Below are 22673 nucleotides of genomic sequence, written 5' to 3' on the forward strand. Positions count from 1 at the left end.
AAAATATTTTAAAAATTAAAGTGAAATTTCTATTGGCAAACTGCTAATAAGGGTCTTGTAATAGTTTATTTCCCTACATACAAACATTAAGAAACCAACATGCTAAACCAAACTCTTTCTGCTAAACTAGCCTTCTTAAATTGTGGGCTCAAATCTCTCTTCCTTAAGTAAAGTCTCATGTCCTAACAGTATGTATTTACCTAATCACATATATTTTACTTTTCCAACATTCAAAATCTGAATTTGATCTACTATGTAACAAAACTTCCTGAATTAATATCATCATTTTCCTTATAAATTTTGAGATTCTGAATAGTTACAGTGCAATTATATATGATACTGTATTTCTCAGTTCATGTGCACACTTAACAGAACTGGAGTGCTGGGTCATATGGTAGTTCTATTTTTAGTTTTTTAAGGAACCTCCATACTGTTCTCCCAGCAATCCCACTACTGGGCATATACCCTGAGAAAACCATAATTCAAAAAGACACATGCACCCCAATGTTCATTGCAGCACTATTTACAATAGCCAGGACATGGAAGCAACCTAAATGTCCATTGACAGATGAATGGATAAAGAAGATGTGGTACATATATACAATGGAATATTACTCAGACATAAAAAGGAATAAAATTGGATCATTTGTAGAGATGTAGATGGATCTAGAGACTGTCATACAGAGAAAAGTAAGTCAGAAATTGAAAAACAAATATCATATATTAATGCATATATGTGGAATCTAGAAAAATGGTATACATGAACCTATTGGCAGGGCAGGAATAGAGATGCAGACATAGAGCATGGACATGTGGACATGTGGGGGAAGGGAGGGTGGGATGAACTGGGAGACTGGGACTGACATATATACACTACCATGTGTAAAACAGATAGCTAGTGGGAACCTGCTGTATAGCGCAGTGAGATCAGCTCAGTGCTCTGTGGTGACCTAGATGGGTGGGATGGGGGTGGTGGAGGGAGGGAGGTCCAAGAGGGAGGGGATATGTGTATACATGTAGCTGATTCACTTTGTTGCACAGCAGAAACTAACATAGCATTGTAAAGCAAATATACCCCAATTAAAAAAAAAATTGTTATCTCTAAAAAAAGAAAAAGAGAGCGAGAGAAATGGAGTGCCACAAAATATTTCTTACTAAAAGAAACCAAGGTTCAAGGTCTAAGTTTGGTTGATAGTACTTAGCTTGCAAATTCACATATAATCATTTCCAAATTTGTACTGTATTTCAAAGCAAACCCCAAGCTATAACACTAGCACCAACTCCTGAGATGGCAGGAGACTTGGAAAAAATACCCAGCAAAAAGTAAGCCAACTACATCTACAACAAATATAAGAACATTGAAGCAAATAAATGTTAATTTGCTTTCTATAACAGCTATCACTTACTGCACACTTATTATACATGCCAGACATCATAGTAAGCACTTGACATTATTCTCATTTAAATGTTCACAATGACCTCTTGAAGTTGAAACTATTATCCTCATTTTACAAACAAGGAAACTGAGGATGTCATAGGTTAAATAACTTGACCAAGATCACACACCTTAAAAGCAAAACAGATTTAGAACCTATTCTTTTCTAAGATTCCAGAATCCAAAGTCTAACCACCGCTAACCTATGTACCAGTAGGGCTAAAAAGTACTTTGCTTATTGGCTATCATGTAAGTGACTTTACATGTAAAGGCCTTTTCTGTGCAATGGAACATACCTAGCTTTGATTTAACAGTGCAAAACAGGTCAAATATTTCCTAATGAGAGAAAACCTATCATCAATATCTGCCAAAATCTGCCTCTACTTAGTATCTCTGGAGTCCACGTGCTTCCTTCCATTCCTATGCTATGACCTTAGCTCAGGTTATCAACATTTCTCAAGTTTCTACCCAGTTTTGCCTGGTCTTCCTACATGTAATGCATCCCCACTGCATTCGATTCTACACAGTTCAGGCATATCTATTTTTCTAAAATGCAGACCTGACCAGCAGCTGCCATCACTTGTGAGAAAATATTCAAAATTCATAAAAGGCTAAGAGGACTCTTTCACGACCTGGCCCTTGTCAATCTCTTCTGTATCTTCTTAACCATTCCCCACAACTTATGCTGCAGCCACACTCAGCCATGCTCACCAGCTTACAGCTCCTCAAAGAAACCAAGCTCCCGTTGCCTCCAGGCCTTTCTTGTTAGGGTTCCATCTCCATGAGAACAACACTTTCCATTTCTCCTTCCTCTTCTCACCCCCATGTCCCTCCTCTCCCTACTCATCCACATCTCACCATGGATCACATTCCCTCCCTCCTCTGTGAATCCTTTCTTGACTTCTCAGGACTTCAAAATGTTCCCATTTTTTCTGTGCTTATTCTTTTTTTTTTTTTTCTGGTACGCGGGCCTCTCACTGTTGTGGCCTCTCCCATTGTGGAGCACAGGCTCCGGACGCGCAGGGTCAGCGGCCATGGCTCATGGGCCCAGCCGCTCCGCGGCTTGTGGGATCCTCCCGGACCAGGGCACGAACTCGTGTCCCCTGCATTGGCAGGTGGACTCTCAACCACTGTGCCACCAGGGAAGTCCTGCGCTTATTCTTACATAGCATATTTCCCACTGGATTTTAAAAGTTTGTTTTTCCCCCAATAGACTGTAAGTTCCCTGAGGGCAGGGACTGGCTCTTTATTCACCTCTGTATCATTCATCCACCTAATATAGTGCCTGGCTTATAGGCACCCAAATATCTCTACTCTATACAGAACAAGTAACGGTAACCTCCTCTTATGTGAGTAATACTTCCTAGCTTACTCACTTTCATTTGACCCTCTCCTAATGTTGTTTCTATAGAAATAAGGCCCAGAGTTAATGAACAATACTGGCATGTTACCACAACTGATGCAAAATTATACCATTTGAATTAAATCAGGAGTAAAATCACTGTTCTCACAGAACTAGCTTTGCTCAATAAGCCAATTAAAAATAAGCTGTCTTTTTCACTTTTTCCAAATAATAATTTATAAAGGAGTCTGTCATTAACACCAGTCTCAAAATCAAATTACATTTTTAAAAATCAGGAGTCATTTCAATACATATGTAGTTCATCTACTCACTCTATTAAGTGCTGTGGGGATGAGCCACTCTGATGGAATTCATCCGCATCATAGAATTCATCTTCACTGCTAGAATAAGAGAACTCTGGGACTGTGTTTGGAGACAAGTTGACATGGCTTGGAGAAGTTAGACTGCTACTAGGTGGTGAGTGCCCACTGCCTAGGAAGTTAAAACGTTTTTAATTAGGGGACAGTGTTGGTAATAGAAGGGAAGAAATTAGGGAGATGGGGTCAAAGCAGACCTTTCTAAAATCAAAAAATAGTTAAGTTGGTAGAAGTCCCTAGACTATCTGTAAAGAAATCAACATTTAAACTAGACAAAGAAAAAGGCAAATCACATTATAGAATGGGACATAGCCTTTTAAATAAATGAAAAAATACTATGTCCCCATCTGTAATTAGGAAGGGAGTTCTTTTGATTATAATCACACTGTGTGAGTTAAGGTATTAGAAGTCCCATAGTAGATACCAGTAACAACGGGAAGCCAGAGCTCTTATTTTATACTATAGATCCAGATACCTTAAAAATGCAGCAGTGAACCAACAAGAATACAAAGTGGAAAGAATATCAAAAACCACATGAATGTTAAAGTTTTGTTCAGGATATCACATTCATATTAGTCAATATGTTTTGGCAATCACGTGCAAACACAAAAGCTGGGAACACTTACCATTCAAACTCCTCACCTCTTTTCTACCTAAGTTTAAGTCAGGTTGCCCAGAGCCCAGGGGCAGAGAAAAAGAGAGGGCTACCATGGGAAGCACGTGGAAAAAGGAAAGAACCAGGAGAACATCTTCCTATTCCTAAACAGTCTAATTAAGGAAATAGAAACTAATGGAGATCCAGAGAAAGAATCTATAATCATCTGGTTCATAGTCTAGTAATAAAAAGTAACAGTAAAAGTATCAAACAGAGCAGTGAAGTACTGAAAGTAATTTAACAAGTATTTATTGAGCAGATATCTAAGGGCTCTCAGGCAATTTATGCCAAACTGCTACAGATGCCTGGTGTACATTAAAATTAATTAAGTCACTGCTGGCAATATAAAAGTCAAGGCCTCAATTCTAGAAGGAAATGAGAATAGCAGCAGTAAAAATGAATCCAAAGCTATCCATGGATTTTTAGTGTCCCATTCCAGTGTCTATCTATGGTTCAATAGTTGAAAGAGCACATCCACCTGCCACATTTAGTTGCCATGTTCACAAAGATATTTTTAAAACATAACACTGAAAGTTTGCTGCCTAAATAGGCAAAGCTTATTGTGGGAATTCCAAAGATAGTTCATCTTAGCAAATAACTTTAAATTCTTACCCCACCGCTGCCCCGCCCCATAGCAGCAATAAGATGGGAAATAAATAAATTTCTCTTATTGAAATAATGGGGGAAAAAAATGAGAGAGAGAGAAAGAAAGAAAGAAAAAGACCAGGAATTACAAATGATCAAGTAACAAGCAAATAGTCCAGGCAACCACACAAAACTGAAAATGTATCCAAGAAGAAAATGAGTTGGAATGGGAGTTGCAAACAAAAGAACTGAGTTTTCCTTATGAGAGAAAACATTTCTTTTTTCAGTTGTTCCTTTCTTTCTTTTATGTATTAGTGAGAGAGATAAAGGAAAGAAAGATGAAGAAATTAGGTTGAAAAATCAAACAAGACACAAACCACACACTAATTAAAAAAATTTTTTTAAATACACCTACTCTAAAATGTTATATTTTTAAAATGCTGTCTTCTGAAATAATTTATCCTAAATTATTTATAACTAATTAATGATCCTAAAATTAATGTACATAAAGAATACTGCTAACTTTTTCAAAGTCTGTAACTGACTAGCTTTTGTATATTTCCAAATGGAAAATTTTGTCTGTTTCAGAATTCTGACATAATTCCTCCTTATAAAAAAACAAAAGAAAACACAGATACTGTTTTTAAAATGACACAGTGTAATGAAATACATAAAAAAGGTAGACAAACATTTCAACTGCATTATTCAAACTGCTTATCAGCATTTTCCCAAGAGCTTCAAATAAGAGAGCTGTTGTTGCTTGCTTTCTTTCAAAATTAAGGAGACATCTGCTCAGGCTGTTAAATCTTAAAAACCAAAGTAATAACATCAGCATCTTTACTAACTCAAATTTCAAACTAGCTAAAAATCAGAGGGTAACTTTTCATTATTACACAGGTAAAGTCTCACCCAGGAAAGAACCTGTGGAGCAACAGCAGGGGCTTATCTCCCACGTCCTCAAGAGTGGTTTTGGTTTTGGCATCCGGATAACAGGGACAAAAGCACCAAGTGCTCCCTTGAATTTGGTGCAACTGATAACCCAACATCAACCTAATTAGTTTTAAAACAAGAAATAAATCTATACTAACATTAATAGCAGCCCTGTGAATTAGAGAAAAAATAAAGACCATAAATCTAAACAAATTAAGAAAATGCAAACTAAAATCAAGTATCCTTTTTTTCTTATAAAATTGGCAAAAATGTGACCAATAAATCTATCCTTAAAAAATTCTTATGTGCCAAAAGGCGCTGTACAAGGATATTCCCTGAAATACTGCTTATAATAGGAAAATTTTGGAATCAACCTAAATAAATGTCCATCAGCAGAAAAACAGTAATAGCCACTTGAGCAGCTGTAGAAAGAATGTTGTGTACCTAAGTGTATGAACACAGAAAGCTCTCTAAATGTTCTCAGTTAAATGAAAAGGGAAAGTCACAGAACCACATGATCTAATTTAGGTCAGGGAAAAAAACAACAATAAAAATACACTATAATATAGGTATGTAGGTACATACATGTATAAATGACAAAGAGTAAAGAAGGCTTACAGCTTTTGTTCTCATACTTCTGTATTATCTGATCCCTTTACAGTAAGAAAGTATATAAATCTAACTCAAGCAAATTTTTTTAAAAAGCTAATACAGAGCTTCAAAGTAAGTCTTAAGGTAAACAAATACACAAAACTCTGCAGTATTTTATTTCATTTAAATTATAACTATTAATAAACTTCTGGTTCAATCACAAAGTTAACCACTCCATGTATGGAACTGTAATGATAGAGCTAAGGTATCTCCAATACAAAATATACAACCTTTCTTCAATCTTTTTCCCATCTCCACACAAATCTTGAATGTTAATGGGCAGTTATGAGAAGTAAAGGAATTACACAAATCTGTACCTGTACTATTTGGTGTTGGAGTCTGATGATGTCCCAAGGTAGTAGCTAATACAGGTCCAACTGGTAGAGAAGATGGACGCTGCTCTGACTTACACAACTGAGCAGGTTCTAGGAGATTTGAACATGTGAAATAAGTTAGAGAAAAAGCCAAACACAACTCTTCTTTTTCTTTAACATCTTTATTGGAGTATAATTGCTTTACAATGGTGTGTTAGTTTCTGCTTTACAACAAAGTGAATCAGCTATACATATACACATATCCCCATATCTCTTCCCTCTTGTGTCTTTCTCCCACCCTCCTTATCCCACCCCTCTAGGTGGTCACAAAGCACTGAGCTGATCTCCCTGTGCTATGCGGCTGCTTCCTACTAGCTATCTATTTTACATTTGGTAGCAAACACAACTCTTTAACTGCAATACCCTGAAGATCCGTAGTTTTTGAGACTATATTCTATTAAGTCAAGTTCCATGCTACTACTCCTTTCTGACCCCCAGTCCCCTTTAAACTCAATGATGATATGCTACCTAGTACTAAGACACTAGGCAGGATATCAAGAGACTAGTCAAGATAGGCCAGTACCTCAGTACAACTACTCTGTAAAACTAGCAAATGCTTCGGATGATAAACTGTTTCCCCCCCCGAGGATCAAACCGCTTGTAAAATCTAAAATGGGGCACAGTACTTCCTCTTTAGTCTCGTGAGAGATATTAAGCTCAATCTCCTAAGGAGTAAAAATTCATAAAAAGATCTCACATACTTAATAAGTATTTTTAAAAAGATTTTCTTTTTTTCCAGTAAAATTTCTGACTTATGTCATCAGTGAAAACACTGAAATGTTGGATGCAACAAAAAGGTAAAAGGAACCAGTGGGTGTTGGCCTTAAGCCCTCTTCTGACAGTTAAAAAAAAAATTTATTACTCTATCCCTAAAAATACACATCTATCTAATCAGTAGGCATCACAAATTTCATTCCTCCCTTTCTCATTATCTTTAAGTCCACCATGAAGAAACCATTTGTATTATTCAGAGCTATAAAGAATATGACAAAATAGAACATTCCTGGATTACTTTCAAGTAGATCAAGGTATATTAAGTTTTCCTTGGTAGCCATCAATCCTGGGTCATAGGATTCTGTCCTAGCAGCTAATCCAAGTAACCATGTTTGTCTTCCATCTCACTTTGAAAACCAAAAGCCCTTTAACTGTACTCAAAAAGCCCCAATACCAAAATACTATCATATTTTTCCAGTTCATTTTTGGCTGTATTTTGTGAAATTCCTTTTACTTATTAAAAAACAAGACAAAAAAAAACACCTTCAAGATTACTACAACTGCCATAAAAAATTAAGTTTTTTGTCATCAGTGTACCTGTGAAACATTTTTCCAAATATTATACTATACCTGGAGGTAAGACAGTCTGGGAAGGCATTGTGTTGATCACAGGTTCCAAGGGACTAGGTTGATATATTGCATCTACAGGATTAATAGTACTCTGAGATAAAGAAGCACAGTATAGTTATTTTTAATTAAATACCCTTCCAGCATTGACCCTCCCAAATGTATGAAAACCCCACACTTCTGACAGCAAAGTCCTGAGGGTAGCTGTACAGACATGTTGGTCAAATTGCAAAGAGGAAATAAAACAAATTTACTATATGGAAGTCTAAGAGTTTCTTATTAGATTATTTAAAGAAGCATTGTAAGGAGGGAAAATGAATGAATCTCTGACATATAGAAAGGTAAAACTAAATGAAAATACTTGGAAAGAGTTGTAGAATGGTTTCAGGAAGCCAAAACAATAACCTCTCGATTCAACTCAGTGCTTCTCAAATTTTAATTCACCACAAATATCAAAGATGGAGAAATGCTCTCTCCTGCTTTGGTATTAATAAGCATTATACCTATGACTAGCTAATGTATCTGTACCACTACAATCTTATTTTTACATCCCATACTACTGCCACCTTCTATCAATGTGTATTGCACCATATAGGCACCTAGTTTTACAGTCACTAAAGGCAAAGAAATGTATCTTCTAATTGGACATCTTTTCTTTTTGCGGATTTAGAAGGGAAAAAAATACTCAAACATGTAGTTACAATTTTAGAGAGGAAAAAAAAAGTCTAGGTTCTTCTGACTCCAAGCCAAGACACTATTTTGCCAGCATGATGGCATTTTAAAAACAAGACTCCAAAGCTTACTGATATTTTTTTATTTGGAGGAGGGGGAGATTTTAAACCAAGGCCTTTGCCAAAGTAAAGTTTGAAACCACCACTTAGAAGACTATACTAGATAAAACCCAAGAAAGAAAAATTTAAGTTTTTTAGCTTTCCTTGATCTGGAAAACTAAACTTCAAACATGTATTAGGTAGAGCTTGTAACAGAAAATACTGAAACAGAATTAGAAAAGAAATACTTTATTGATGAGCCCCAAAAGCATTTGTAAAAATTTAAAAGCACATAACAGTGGAAACTGAGATAATAGGAAAGTTTTTATAGCATTCTTATTTAACACCTAAGTTATTTTTTTCTTATATCCTCTCTCTGCATAAATATCAATATGTAAAAATCACTAAATCAGATCTCTTAAATTGATTTGAACATAAGAATTCTGATTCTTGTCACAACAGTCTACATACCATAAATATTCTAGTCCTAGAAAATAAAGGACACGAAGAAGCTCTGAAAACAATCATTAATAATCAAAAGCCTAGTAAAGTGAAGTGGGGAAGGTTCTGGAGCATTAGGAAAAGCACAGAAACAGAGACTTAGAATTTTAATTCCTAGAATCCTTGCTCTACCAGTGACTTGCCAAGTCTCATCTGCTGTGGGCCTCACTTTCCCAGTGTATAAAATGAAGAAATGTCTGGATGCTATGGTCTCTAAGGGCTTTCTGGTTATTACATTAGGATTCTATTTTCAGATACCAGGCTGGGCCATAATACCTAAACAAGTGTCTCAACAATCCTGGAGCTGTTCTTAAAATAAATTCCTTATTTTTTCATAGTGATTTTTCTCTAAAGGACTCCAAGTGCTTTACAAAGGCAAAATCCCACCTTTAATACTTTGAGCCGTAAGAATGAGAATATCCCACCTCCTTATCCCCAAACTATTATATAAGAAAAAATTACTAAAGAGACCAAGAAATAAAATAACTTTGGAGAAAGGGACCAGGATTCAATCTTTTGAATGCAATCTTCTGTTTTTCAGAAGCCTAATATTAGGTTTGTCAATCCCACAAAACACTTTTAGACTTTTCTTTTGTTGCTGTTGTTAACAGAAAATACAACTACTGTCCGTGGTCAACCAACTTTAGGCTAAAAAACGTCAAATAACATTCTACGCCTTGCTTTAAAAAAGAATGTGCAGAGCTTGAGAAGTGCAAACAAATGACAATCCTAAACCCTAATCTGTTGTAAAATTAATAAAATTCATGCAATACAATATAAAATACAATTATATATACATATATGTATGTATAGCTAACATTTACTGAGTACTATGTGCATACTATCTCACAACAATCCTCTGAGATAGAAGTCACTTTTCTTTATAGATGAGGAAACAAAGACTCAAAGGTTAAGAAGCTTGCCTAAGGTCACAGATAGTAAGTGGCAGGGCTAGGTCTTAGCAGTCTGGGTCCAAGGGCTAAACCATGAACAGTGTCTTTTTTTAAAAATAAAAACTCTTAAGGAAAAATGCTATAGTCACGGATCAAATGATTCAAATATGTTTGTCTTCTACAAGTTTAGGTTTTCTATCAGTATAAACTATCTAGATGTTTTTAACTACAAATGATCAAACATTTTTAGTATGCTTTATAAAACTATTGTTTAACATAATAAAAAGTAACTGATTTGCTTTGAGAGAAAAGAGGTAAAAGTAACTGCCATCATTAATTTTCCTTAGGGCCTTTGGGAACCATGAAATGCTAGACAACATATACAGTCTTTTTCCATGAGGCTTATAATCTTAACTGATATCTCAGAAGAGATATTATATTGTAATTATATCACATAATTGTATTAAATCACCATGGCTCAAACTATGAACTCACATTGTGAAGAAAAAGAAAAATTCCAATGTGCTTAATTCAAATTTTAAAAATGTTTCTCTTACTCTGTTTTCTTAAGAAATATTTAACTTATTTTTCATTTTAAACCAAATATAAACATAACATGCTCATCCTTTCAAATATAATCATAAGATGGTTTTCAAGATTTACAAAATGAGTTTCCAGATCTCAGATAAGCTGGCATTTGTAAAGCCTCAGACAAAAAAAGAGGTTGCCTCCTTCTTCAGAAATACAGTCTGAACACAAGTCACACATCTACCATAAAACCAGGGGAGCTTAAACTGCAAACCTTCAAATTTTAACTTTTATTTCCAATAAAATTTTCTTTTCTTTTTGGTGGGTAAGTTGAATATAAGGGAAGAGTAAAATCCAAGGGGAGGAAAGAATAGAAAATGGCTATAAGTGGAAGAATTCATGTTGCAACTTGTTCCTACAAAAAAGCCGTATACACCACAGTAGCAATGACAGTTAACACAATACACAAAATCTAAAAATAAAGATAAGAAATTAATAGAAACCTATAACCGTATAGTTAAATTAAGACGTTTCAATACTGTACCCCTCCCCTTCTGCTTTCATTAGAAAAAAAGAAGTTGGACAAGAAATGTAGCATTGTGAGTTATGCCTTATTTAGTCATAAAAGCTGCATTTTTATACCACGATTAACCCTTTAAGTTAACACATGCAAGGTGATTCAATAAGAATCAAGACTCAGCAAAATTTTAAGATCGACATTCCCCCTCCAAATGATTGCTGAAAGATGGCCAACTTTAAGAGCTCAAGGAAAATTGCAAGAGTCAACAAACAAAGAACAGTGAGTAGGTAAAAAGAGGAATTTGTGTTGAAAAATGAGTAGAAATTCAGGCTTCTCCTGACATAACTGGTTATAATGCTCTGCAGAAGTAAAGGGGAACAAAGATCAGATTAAACTTACTATAATTCCATCTGCGTGCTTCTCCGCATTACACTGGTCCTTAAGGAGAAATGTTAAAAATATTAACTTCATTCTTTCATTTAAGTAACACCTTGTGTACTTTCTTCCCTAGTAAGAAAACTTATTTTACTGGGTAAGCAACAACGTTAGAAAACTACTACTCTGCTTCCACTAAGATAGTAATTTCACTGGTCCATTCCTAGCCAAACATAATTCTAACCAAGAGCATGGCAACTGTTTTTCTATATAGGCATTTAATTAAATTCTTTGTAGAAATATCCTATTGAACTGTGTAGTCACATTGGTATCAATGACTGAAAGCAGATATATTATTTTAGGATTAATGATCCTGAATATTTCTGGGTTTAACTTTACAGTAAATTATGCCAACTCTCCACAACCCCCAAACTCTTACCATACTGCAAAGGTATGACAATCATATACCCTTAAAAACTCAGGATAGACATAATTTCCCATATTCTGGCTGCTGGCTCCAGAAGTATATCAATACTTTTCTAAACAGATGGTCTGATTTTTGTTTCAGTAACCATAATCATCATATCCACAGAACGATGATACAGGGGCTACCGCTTACTACCTGGCAGGTATTTTACGTACAGGCATACCTCGGAGATATAGCGAGCTTGGTCCCAGTCCACCACAATAAAGCAAATATTGCAATAAAGCAAGTCACACAAATTTTTTGGTTTCCCAGTGCATATAAAAGTTATATTTACATTATACTGTAGCCTATTAAGTGTGCAGCAGCACTGTCTTAAAAAACAATGTATGTAATTTAAAAATACTTCATTGCTAAAAAATGCTAAACATGATCTGAGCCTTCAGTGAGCTGTAGTAGTAATATCAAAGATCACTGCTCACAGATTGTCATAACAAATACAGTAATAATGAAAAAGTTTGAAATATTGCGAGTTACCAAAATGTGACAAACCCACAAAGTGAGCAAATAATGTTGCAAATATGGCGCCAATAGACTTGCTTGACACAAGGTTGCCACAAACCTTCAATTTGTAAAAGATAGCATCTGCAAAATGCAATAAAACAAGGTCTGCCTGTATATTATTAATTCACTTGTTCCACTGACAACTCTATAAAGCATGTACTATTATCATCCCCATTGGACAGATGAGAAAACTGAGACAGAGAGAGTGTCTAGTCTAGTCTACAGTGTCTAGTCCAATACATATAGTCTAGCTCCAGAATTCAAGGTCTTAACTAATATGCTATTGATATTTTGCCTTGCCTCTCTTCTCCAAGGATGTACTTAAGGAAGAAGGTGGTGGAAAGTTACCAAACATATCTGTTCCTGTAACTATAATCTATTAGTATTACACAGACAATATATTTAACTTAAAACTGTTTAAAGTTTTAACTCCATACTATCAAGAAGCTTTCAAGTTTTAATAGAAACCAGTATTTGGTCTTGGTTTACAGCCAAGTTGTATATCATTTATACATAACTTTTTCTTTCTTTAACTACAGAGTTTACTCAGAAATCTACAGATTGAAGGGACAACCAAGAGCAATTTAAAGATTTGGGGATAATTTTTTTTTTTAAGAATTAACATAGCAGGCCTGAAATAGCTATCCTCAGAAAAGCCTGCCTACAAAGTTGGCCGTTGGCTTGGTGTCTGGGAACTTGGATTTTAGGAGGGTTCCCACCACCTCACTATCATAAGGGCAGCTCACTGCACCTAATCTGTTTAAGCAAACAAAATGGTTTATGCTGAAGACCAGCTTTCCTTTTGGAAATCTGGACTCTTGCTTGGTAAGTGCTAGGTAAACAGTGCTTACATGACAAAAACCCCAATAAAAAACCTTAGGTGTTGAGTCTCTAATGAGCTTCCCTGGTAGACATTTCACAAGTGCTGTCACAATCTGTTGCTGGAGGAATTAAGCACACCCTGTATGATCCCACTGGGAGAAGATTCTTGGAAGCTTGGGCCTTAGTTTCCTCTGGATTTTGCCCCATGTGCCTTTTTCCTTTGCTGGTTTTACTTTGGATACGTTGCTGTGATAAATCATAGCTGTGAGTACAACTACAAACTGTGCCTTCCAAGCAAATCACCAAACCTAGGGGTGGTCTTGCAAACTGCCAACACAGTGCATATCCTTTGCATATCCTTGAGAATAAAAGCATTTTGATAAGTCCATATTTCATGTTGGGATTTACACAACTGAATTAACTATATATTTACAATATCCAAAGTTTCAGTAATTTTTAATAGACAACAGTTGAAAATAAAATCTTGAGAACTACACAGAAAGAGAAATTTTAAAGTTTCTTGTTCAGATGATATTTTAATTTACTTTTAGTTTTCCCCATTAATTTCTAAATTTCTAATTTCTAAAATGGACTTTTCCAAAGAATTTCTTAGAAAGAAATATATGTAAGTGGCAATAAGTGGAAAGAAATACATGTGGTAGATTAAATTTCCCAAAAATGGTCCCAACAAGAGGTAGAGTTCATGGCCCCTATCCTTGAAACTCTGTGACTGTCCCTAACCAATAAACATAGCAGAAGTGACTATGTGTGACTTCTGAGACCAGGTCATGGAAATGCCACACATTTCTACCTTGTTTTCTTCCCACACTGTGAGAAAGGCCAAGCAGCTGGAAAGAGAACTATACGGAGGAGCACCTAGGTCCCCAGCTCAACTTCCCAGGCATGTGAGTGAGCCATCTTGAAAGTGGATCCTTTGGCCCCCCCATCTCAACACATACACCCCTGCCCCTGCAATCAAGCCACCACAGGTGGCACTGCATGAAACAGAAATAAGTCATGAGGCCTAACCAAACTGCGATTTGTGAGCAAAATAAATGACTGCTGCTATTTTAAGACAGTTAGTTTAGGTTGGTTTGTTATACAGCAATACATTACTGATACAGTACATTATATTATCTAAGAAAACCACCACTTCTACTTCTGGTATAATTTAAAATAAACTTAAATATCCAGTTTTAAGATAAGTAAGTACTAGGGATGCGATGTACAACATGGTACATATAATGAACACTGCTGTGTGTTATATATGAAAGTGGTTAAGAGAGTAAATCCTAAGAGTTCTCATCACAGGACAAAACTTTCTTTTCTATTTCTTTGATTTTGTATTTATAGGACATAATGGATGTTCACTAAACCTACTGTGATAATCATTTCATGATGTAGTAAGTCAAATCGTTATACACTTTAAGCTTACACAGTGCTGTCTATTATGTCTCAATAAAACTGGAAGAAAAAATAAACTTAAATATCTGACAATTTTTCCCATAAAATATTCTCAATTAATAATACATGCTATCTACAGGGTATTTTAAGTCAGGGTTTATTATTTTTGTTACTGCTGTGGTTTATCTTTTAAGGCAGAGTCAAATCTAGACAAACCCACACTATTAAATGCCTTACTACCAATCCATTCCCATCATGAACTTCAGGAATTTTGTTCTCTTATTTTAAAAGGCGTATTACACTCATCCCCCCCCTCCATCTTTCTTTTTAAAACTTTTTATTGTTTTTGTTTTGTAAGTAGTCGCAAGTTGCCTTTTATCAGGGTCAGCTAAAGCTAAATCTCAAGTACTACTAAACCAGAGATCCAACTGATTTCAATTTGAATTATGTTAATTAAATAAAGAAAGGGTCTAATGCTACTTCCCACTTAGATTATAACATATGTTTATCTGGTTACAAGTCCCTCATTCCTTAACACAATGGCTATTCTCTCTTCTTTGAACAAACAAGCATGACTGAGATCTGGAAATATGATAGTAACAAAAACATCAGTACAACATAATTTGAGAAGACTTTTGACCAGAATTATAGACTTCGGTATTTTAAAACCATGCCTACCAGTAAGATACATGAAATATATTCCTATCTTTCTAATAAGGCAATGTAGTCTAATGAAAGCTCTCTTAATTATGGACCTATACACGTACTTATTACATGAAATAAAAAATAAATATGCTATGGTGATGAAAGAAAATTTCTAATTCAAGTTTGATGAGATTCAACAAACGGGACTGGGACAACTGGATAACCACATGCCAAAAAATGAACCTGGATCTATACCTCACACCACAAAGATTAACTCAAAGTGGACCATACATTAAATTAAATGTAAGAGCAAAAACTACAAAACTCTTGAAAGAAAATACAGGAATAAATCTTTGTTGTTTAGGATTAGGCAACGATTTCTCAGGAAAGCCACCAAAGGCAAAAGCAATAGAAGACTGATAAACTGGATTTCATCAAAATTTAAAATATGCATGCTTCTCAGGACACTACCAAGAAAGTAAAAAGACAACCCACAGACTTGAAGAAAAATCTGCAAGTCATATATCTGATACGGCTTGTATCCAGAATATATAAAATCACTCCTACAACTCAATAGTAAGATTAAAAACCCCAACTAGAAAAATGGACATGGCACTTCCCTGGCGGTCCAGTGTGGGGGTGTGGGTGCGATCCCTGGTCAGCGAGCTGAGATCCCACATGCCCTGCGGCCAGGAGGCCAAGGTATGAAGCAGAGGCAATGTTGTGACAAATTCAATAAAGACTTAAAAATAAATAAATAAATAAAATAAGGGCAAAGAATGTGAATAGACATTTCTCCAGAAGAAATGCAAATGAAAACCACTAGAATGGCTATAATCAGAAAGACAATCACGAATGCTGGTGAGGATGTGGGGCAAACAGAACCCTTACACAAGACGTAGAGGATGGACTTGAGGGCATGGGCAGGGGGAAGGGGAAGCTGGGATGAAGGGAGAGAGTGGCATGGACGTATATACACTACCAAACGTAAAACAGGTAGCTAGTGGGAAGCAGCCGCATGGCACAGGGAGATCAGCTTGGTGCTTTGTGACCACCTAGAGGGGTGGGATAGGGAGGGTGGGAGGGAGGGAGACGCAAGAGGGAGGGGATGTGGGGATATATGTATACGTATAGCTGATTCAGTTCGTTATACAGCAGAAACTAACACAACATTGTAAAGCAATTATACTCCAATAAAGATGTTAAAAAAAAAAGAACCCTTACACATTATGAGTGGAAATGTTTATGTGCAGCTGCTTTGAAAAGTAGTTTAGCAGTTTTTCAAAAAGTTAAACATAGAGTTACCATGTTACCCAGTAACTCCACTCCTAGGTATACACTTAAGAGAAATGAAAACATGCGTCCCCGCACAAAAACATCATATGCAAGTGTTCATAGCAGCATTATTCATAATGGTCAAAAAATGAAAACAGGCCTTCCCTGGTGGTGCAGTGGTTGAGAGTCCACCTGCCGATGCAGGGGACATGGGTTCGTGCCCCGGTCCGGGAAGATCCCACATGTTGCGGAGCGGCTGGGCCCGTGAGCCATGGCCGCTGAGCCTGCATGTCTGGAGCCTGTGCTCCACAATGGGAGAGGCCACAACAGTGGGAGGTCTGCGTACCGAAAAAAAAAAAGAAACCAACCCAAATGTTCATCAACTGATGAATGGATAAACAAAATGTGGTATATCATTCAAAGGAATATTATTCAGCAATAAAAAAGAATTAAGTCCGGATACATGCTACAACATGGACTAACCTTGAAAACATTATGCTAAGTGAAAGAAGCCAGTCACAAAATACCACATATTGTATGATCCTAAATATATGAAATGTCTAGAATAGGCAAGTCTAGAGACAGAAAATAGATTAGTAGTTGCCAGGGATTGGAGGAAAGGCAGGGGCAAGGGTAAGTGAGGGAGAGAGGTATAGGGAATGACTTCTTCATATGTATGGTGTTTCTTTTTGGGGTGATAAAAACGTGCTAAAATTATATTATGGTGATTGGCCGCACAACTCTGTAAATATACTAAAAACCACTAAAGTATAAACTTTAAATGAGTGAACTTTATGGTATGTAAATTATATATCAATAAACCTGGTTTAAAAAAAGTCTAATGAGAAATTAATGAATACTGATATAAACAAAAAGTCTATGCAGAAAAACATTCTAGGGAGAGAACCTGGGATCCAAGGATAACTTAAACATACATTCTAGTTTAAAAGTATCTATGGTCAGACAACTCTGTTCTAAAACGATAATCTAGACTTGGGAAGTCCAGTTTAGAAGCCACTAGTCACATGTTGCTATTGAGCACCTGAATGTGGCTCATTCAAAGTGCAAAATACACCCAGGATAGTGATGACTTAGTGCGGGGGTGGGGTGGGGGCAGTGGGGGGAGGGAGAGAGGGAGAGAAAATGAAGTATCTCATTAATGAATGAATTTTCATATTGATTACATGTTGAAATGGTATTATTTTGGATATAATGAGTTAAATAAAATACATTATTAAAATTAATTTCCTTTGCTTATGTAAGTTGTGACATCTGGTTATATCACCTAATCTTAATGAATAAAACTGGTCAAGTCCCCAGCTGCAGGGGTCTCCCAGATTACCTTCACTCTGCTCCCTCCCCTCCTCATTTCCTCTGCAATTCCCCGTGAATGGAACAGTGCTGTCTCTATCTATGGTACAAAGGAACAATGAAGTCATCTGAGCTAACACAGCTTACCTGAAAATCCCAATAACCAAGTGGTGCCCAAACTTTGCTACTTACACATCAGAATCAACCTGAGAGTTGAAAAACCCCAATGCCCAGGTGACACACCACAGCAACTACAACAAGAATGTCTGGGAATAGGAGTCATGCATCAGAATTGTTAAAAGATTCCCAGGTGATTCTAATGTGCAGCAAACTTTGGGAACCAATGCACTAATCATTTAGGCAGGTGGGAAGCTTTGGGGAATGAGAATTAAAATCAAAGACTCAAAAAACTGGAAGGAGCTTAAAATCCTACCTATAGCATGCTGCCTCTAAGAACCTAAAACTAAATCAACCCAAAACAAGAAAGGTATCAAATTAGTTACATTCTTTCTTTTTTGGGGGCCCACATCCCTGTGGGGTCTCAGATGACAATACATCTTCTAAAAGTAGCTGATTCCAAAATCTTATTAACCTGCCAGGGCAGAATAATCTTCCAAAGTAACTAAAACAATTTATATTCCCATCAGTGTTAGATGGAAGCTCTCAAAATTTTACCAACATGCCATTCTGTGGCTTTAAAATTTATGTCCTAATAAAAAGTTTTTTTAATTTAACAATTATTTAGGACTAATTATATGCTTGGTACTAAGAGCATTACAAACACTAATTCATTTAAGTTTCACACTATCATCAAGAGTACAGATACTATTATTATTCCTATTATATAGGAGAAAACCAAAGCACAGGGAGGATAAATAAACTTGCTCAAGCAGTGGAACAAGGATTCAAACCCAGACCATCTGGCTCCAAAGTCCATACTCAAAAATGTAATGCTGCCTCTCACTATTATTTAAAAACTGTATATCTTAATCACAGATTGACTGATTATGCAAAAATTAATTCATAAGGATGATAAATTTAAAAAATTATACATATAGTGGAAATACTAAACCATGCAACTATTAAAAATTATGTGTTAAAAATTCATTCAAAATTCACATTTATCAGGCCCCTACTTTGTGGCAGGCAACTGTTCTAGGCATTGAGGATACAGTGGTGTTATGGAGTGAATGTTTGTGGGCCCCCCCACCCCAATTCAGACAATGAAGCCCTAACCCCAGTGTGACTGTATTTGGAGTAAAGGAAGTAAATTAAGATTAAATAAGGTCCTAAGGGTGGGGGCCCAATCCAGTAAGTGTCTTTCTAAGAAGCGACACAAGAGAGCTCTCATTCATGCTCACTCTCAGTGTGTACCACCAAGGAAAGGTCCTGTAAGGACATGGTGAGAAGGTGGCTGTCTACAAGCCAGGAAGAAAGTCCTCACCAGAAACCAAATCAACAGGAACCTTGATCTTGGACTTCTAGCCTCCAAAACTGTGAGAAAATAAATTTCTGTCGTTAAAGCCACTCAGTCTGCAGTGTTTTGTTACGGCAGTGCAAGCATTCTAAGACAAAGTCCTCATGGAGATTACAGTCAGGTATAGACAGACAATAAACAGGATACCAAGTAAATCTGGCTAAGGATGCAAGACCATGAAGAAGAAGAAACTACTGGGAGAGTAGAGATTATTTTAGATAGAGTGGTCAGCAAGATCTCTCCAAAGAGATTTCATGTGGATAGAAATTTGAATAAAGTGAGGGTGTGAACCCTGGAAGTCTGGAAGAAATGCCTTCTAGGCAGAGGGGAAAGCAAATACAAATCCCTGAAGCAGAAAAAGCTTGGCCTGAGAAAAAGAAAACAGGCTGATGTTGTTAGAATGGTGTGATCAAGCAAGGTGAGGTGAGGGAGTAGTGACGGCTCAAAAGACGTGAAGTTATGGTTAAGTAACTTAGATTCCATTCCAAGGGAGGTAGGAAACCAATAAGGGGATTTGAGCAGGCAAGTGACATGGTCTGATTTACATTTAAATTGTTTAAAAATACACAAAGAGTTCATATAGGGTACATATATATATAATTTGAGGGATGTATCTGTACATAAAAAGCCTTAACAATGAAATTCCTTCTGGAAAAAATTAAAAAGCCAAACTCCATTTACTTGATCCATGTTACCCATTCTGAAGGACCTTGAAATGCAGGTCTATTAAGCTGGGCTAAAACAGACAGGTAGCAGGTACTGACTTAACTGTAGAAATTTCTAGAAAGAAGTTTTAGTAACTTCAATTGTAACTCATTCCAAAGACAGAACATCAAAAATGTTCTTGTTGGGTGGCTAAATGGTGAGCTACTGAAAGAGGCTAGGCTGCCCTGTTTTACAACTATCTAAAGACCTGATTGATTTGTATAGATGATCCAAATAGGCCTAAACACTATCAACTCTTCTACTTCCTCAATCTTCTAGAGAAGGCACTGTTGAATCCCTAAAATACCTATCTACTCACACTGGGCTTAATATAGTTTACTGGTTACCTGTATATAAGCTTCTGGGTAACTATAGGTGGCCCCAACCCACCCATGTAATTTCATAGTAAAGAAAACCAAAATATAACCCTTACCCCTTCTGTGCCTCCAACCCTATACTCCCTTCTTAAGCTTTAGAATGTATTCTGATCCACAAAAATAGATGGAAGAATTTAGACACATACATAGGAAATCAGGCATAGTGGTCAAAAATACCTAGAAAATGAACTTGCTCAAGCAGTGGAACAAGGATTCAAACCCAGACCATCTGGCCCTTAAGTTCTGATACTTTAATACTGAATCTGGCCTCAAAAGAAAATGATACTTCCCCTCACCCCTAAACTTACAAGTTGAATATCCATACTATCTAAGCACAAATGCATTTTTCTATACTATTGTGTCATTAACAATGCTAGGAAAATAGTGTCCATTATTAGGCAAACAAATATATGCAATTGAATAAGTAAAATAGGCCAAATAATTAAAAACTCAAACATCATTTCCAAAACTGGTTGCTGAATTGGCTGCCCACCTGCTTCTAGCCACTGGCTAGAAATACAGAGATACAGTCAATGGAAGAAACATTTTTTAATACTTATTTAAACACTAAATTATTAAACACTTATTAAACACTTAATAAACACTTATTAAACACTAAATTCTTGTTTCTCAAAATGTCATGCAATAAAGTACATATTTAGGTTGAATACACCAAAATTTTTCAGAAAAGCAGGCAATATCCATGAAATTGTTAACCAACCACAATAATCCAAAATGTTTTTATTCCATGAATAAGGAACAGTAATCAAAGCAGTGGTTTATAATGTATTGGGTTGGCCAAAAATTTTTCAGTTTTTTAAGTAAATATAAAAGACACATTTTTCATTTTCACCGAGAACTTTATTGAACAACATATTCACCGTTTTTTTTCCACTACCTTCTGCCATTTTTCAGGCAACTTCATAATTCCATCTTCCCAAAACTTTTTATCTTTTTGAGCAAAGAACTGTTCCAGGTGCCTTTTACAGTCTTCCAGGGAGTTGGAATTTTTTCCATTAAGAGAATTTTGGAAAGACCGAAATAAATGGAAACCCGCAGGTGCAATGTCTGGTGAATACAGCGGATGAATCAGAACTTCCCAGCCAAACTGTAACAGTTTTTGCCTGGTCATCAAAGAAACAACATGCAGTCTTGCATTATCCTGATGGAAGATTATGTGTTTTCTGTTGACTAATTCTGGACACTTTTCATCAAGTGCTGCTTTCAGTTGGTCTAACTGGGAGCAGTACTTGTTGGAATGAATCGTTTCGTTTTCCACAAGGAGCTCATAATAGAGGACTCCCTTCCAATCCCACCATATACACAATATCACCTTCTCTGGATGAAAACTGGCCTTTGGTGTGGTTGGTGGTAGTTCATTTCGCTTGCCCCACGATCTCTTCCGTTCCACGTTATTGTACAGTATCCACTTCTCATCGCCCGTCAAAATTTGTTTTAAAAACAGAATGTTTTCATTACGTTTAAGTAGGGAATCGCATGCGGAAATATGGTCAAGAAGGTTTTCTTCGCTTAACTTATGTGGAACCCAAATGTCAACGTGATTAACATAACCAAGCTGGTGCAAATGATTTTCACCGCTTGATTTGGACATTTTGAGTATGTCGGCTTTCTCCCACGTGGTATAACATTGAGTGTTCTCAATTAATGTCTCGATTTGATCGCTATCAACTTCAACTGGTCTACCTGACTGTGGAGCATCGTCCAGCAAGAAATCTCTAGCACAAAAGTTTGCAAACCACTTTTGACACACACGTTTGATTAGTCACAGCACCTTCTCCATACACTGCACAGATCTTTTTTTGCATTTTGGCAGTGTTTTTACGTTTCTTGAGATAATAAAGCACAGTATGGTGAAAATGTTGCTTTTTTTCTTCCATCTTTAATATTAAAATGACTACACAAAATGCAACAATTTTGATGAGTCTTTTTTTAAACGCACGCTGATATGACAGCTGTTACGTCAATCTAACAAAATTGGGTGTTTTTTTGTTTGTTTGTTTTGCAGTACGCGGGCCTCTCACTGTTGTGGCCTCTCCCGTTGCAGAGCACAGGCTCCGGACGCGCAGGCTCAGCGGCCATGGCTCACGGGCCCAGCCCCTCCGCGGCATGTGGGATCTTCCCGGACTGGGGCACGAACCCATGTCCCCTGCATCGGCAGGCGGACTCTCAACCACTGCGCCACCAGGGAAGCCCACAAAATTGTTCTGAATGAAGTTAAAAGACAACTAAGTGCTACTAGAGACATCTTATGGAAAAAAATGAACGAAACTTTTGGCCAACCCAATAGTTCAGTACTAGAAAAAATATGTAAAAAACAATTTAAAAAAACACATCTCTATTGTACTCTTCATTATGGACGAAAAAACCAACT

At 36.5% G+C, this 22673-nt stretch overlaps 1 protein-coding gene across 5 annotated transcripts in view; it reads right to left on the reverse strand.

The window, feature by feature from the left end:
* Positions 1–22673, reverse strand: part of OSBPL9 (oxysterol binding protein like 9) — a gene marked incomplete at its 5' end in the record, with an annotated part of 170263 nt that overhangs the window by 18724 nt on the left and 128866 nt on the right. For 3 of the 5 annotated variants that reach the window (XM_082651726.1, XM_082651725.1, XM_082651729.1), the window contains 4 exons: positions 3110–3269; positions 6293–6400; positions 7694–7784; positions 11302–11340. In XM_082651726.1, the coding sequence (XP_082507852.1) occupies positions 3110–3269; positions 6293–6400; positions 7694–7784; positions 11302–11340 (398 nt within the window). The remainder of the gene's footprint in view (positions 1–3109; positions 3270–6292; positions 6401–7693; positions 7785–11301; positions 11341–22673) is intronic. The other 2 variants (XM_082651728.1, XM_082651727.1) reach the window with 1 other exon arrangement.

The sequence above is a fragment of the Grampus griseus genome (assembly GCF_964374135.1).
Source record: "Grampus griseus genome assembly, chromosome: 1".
Taxonomy (NCBI): Eukaryota; Metazoa; Chordata; class Mammalia; order Artiodactyla; family Delphinidae; genus Grampus; species Grampus griseus.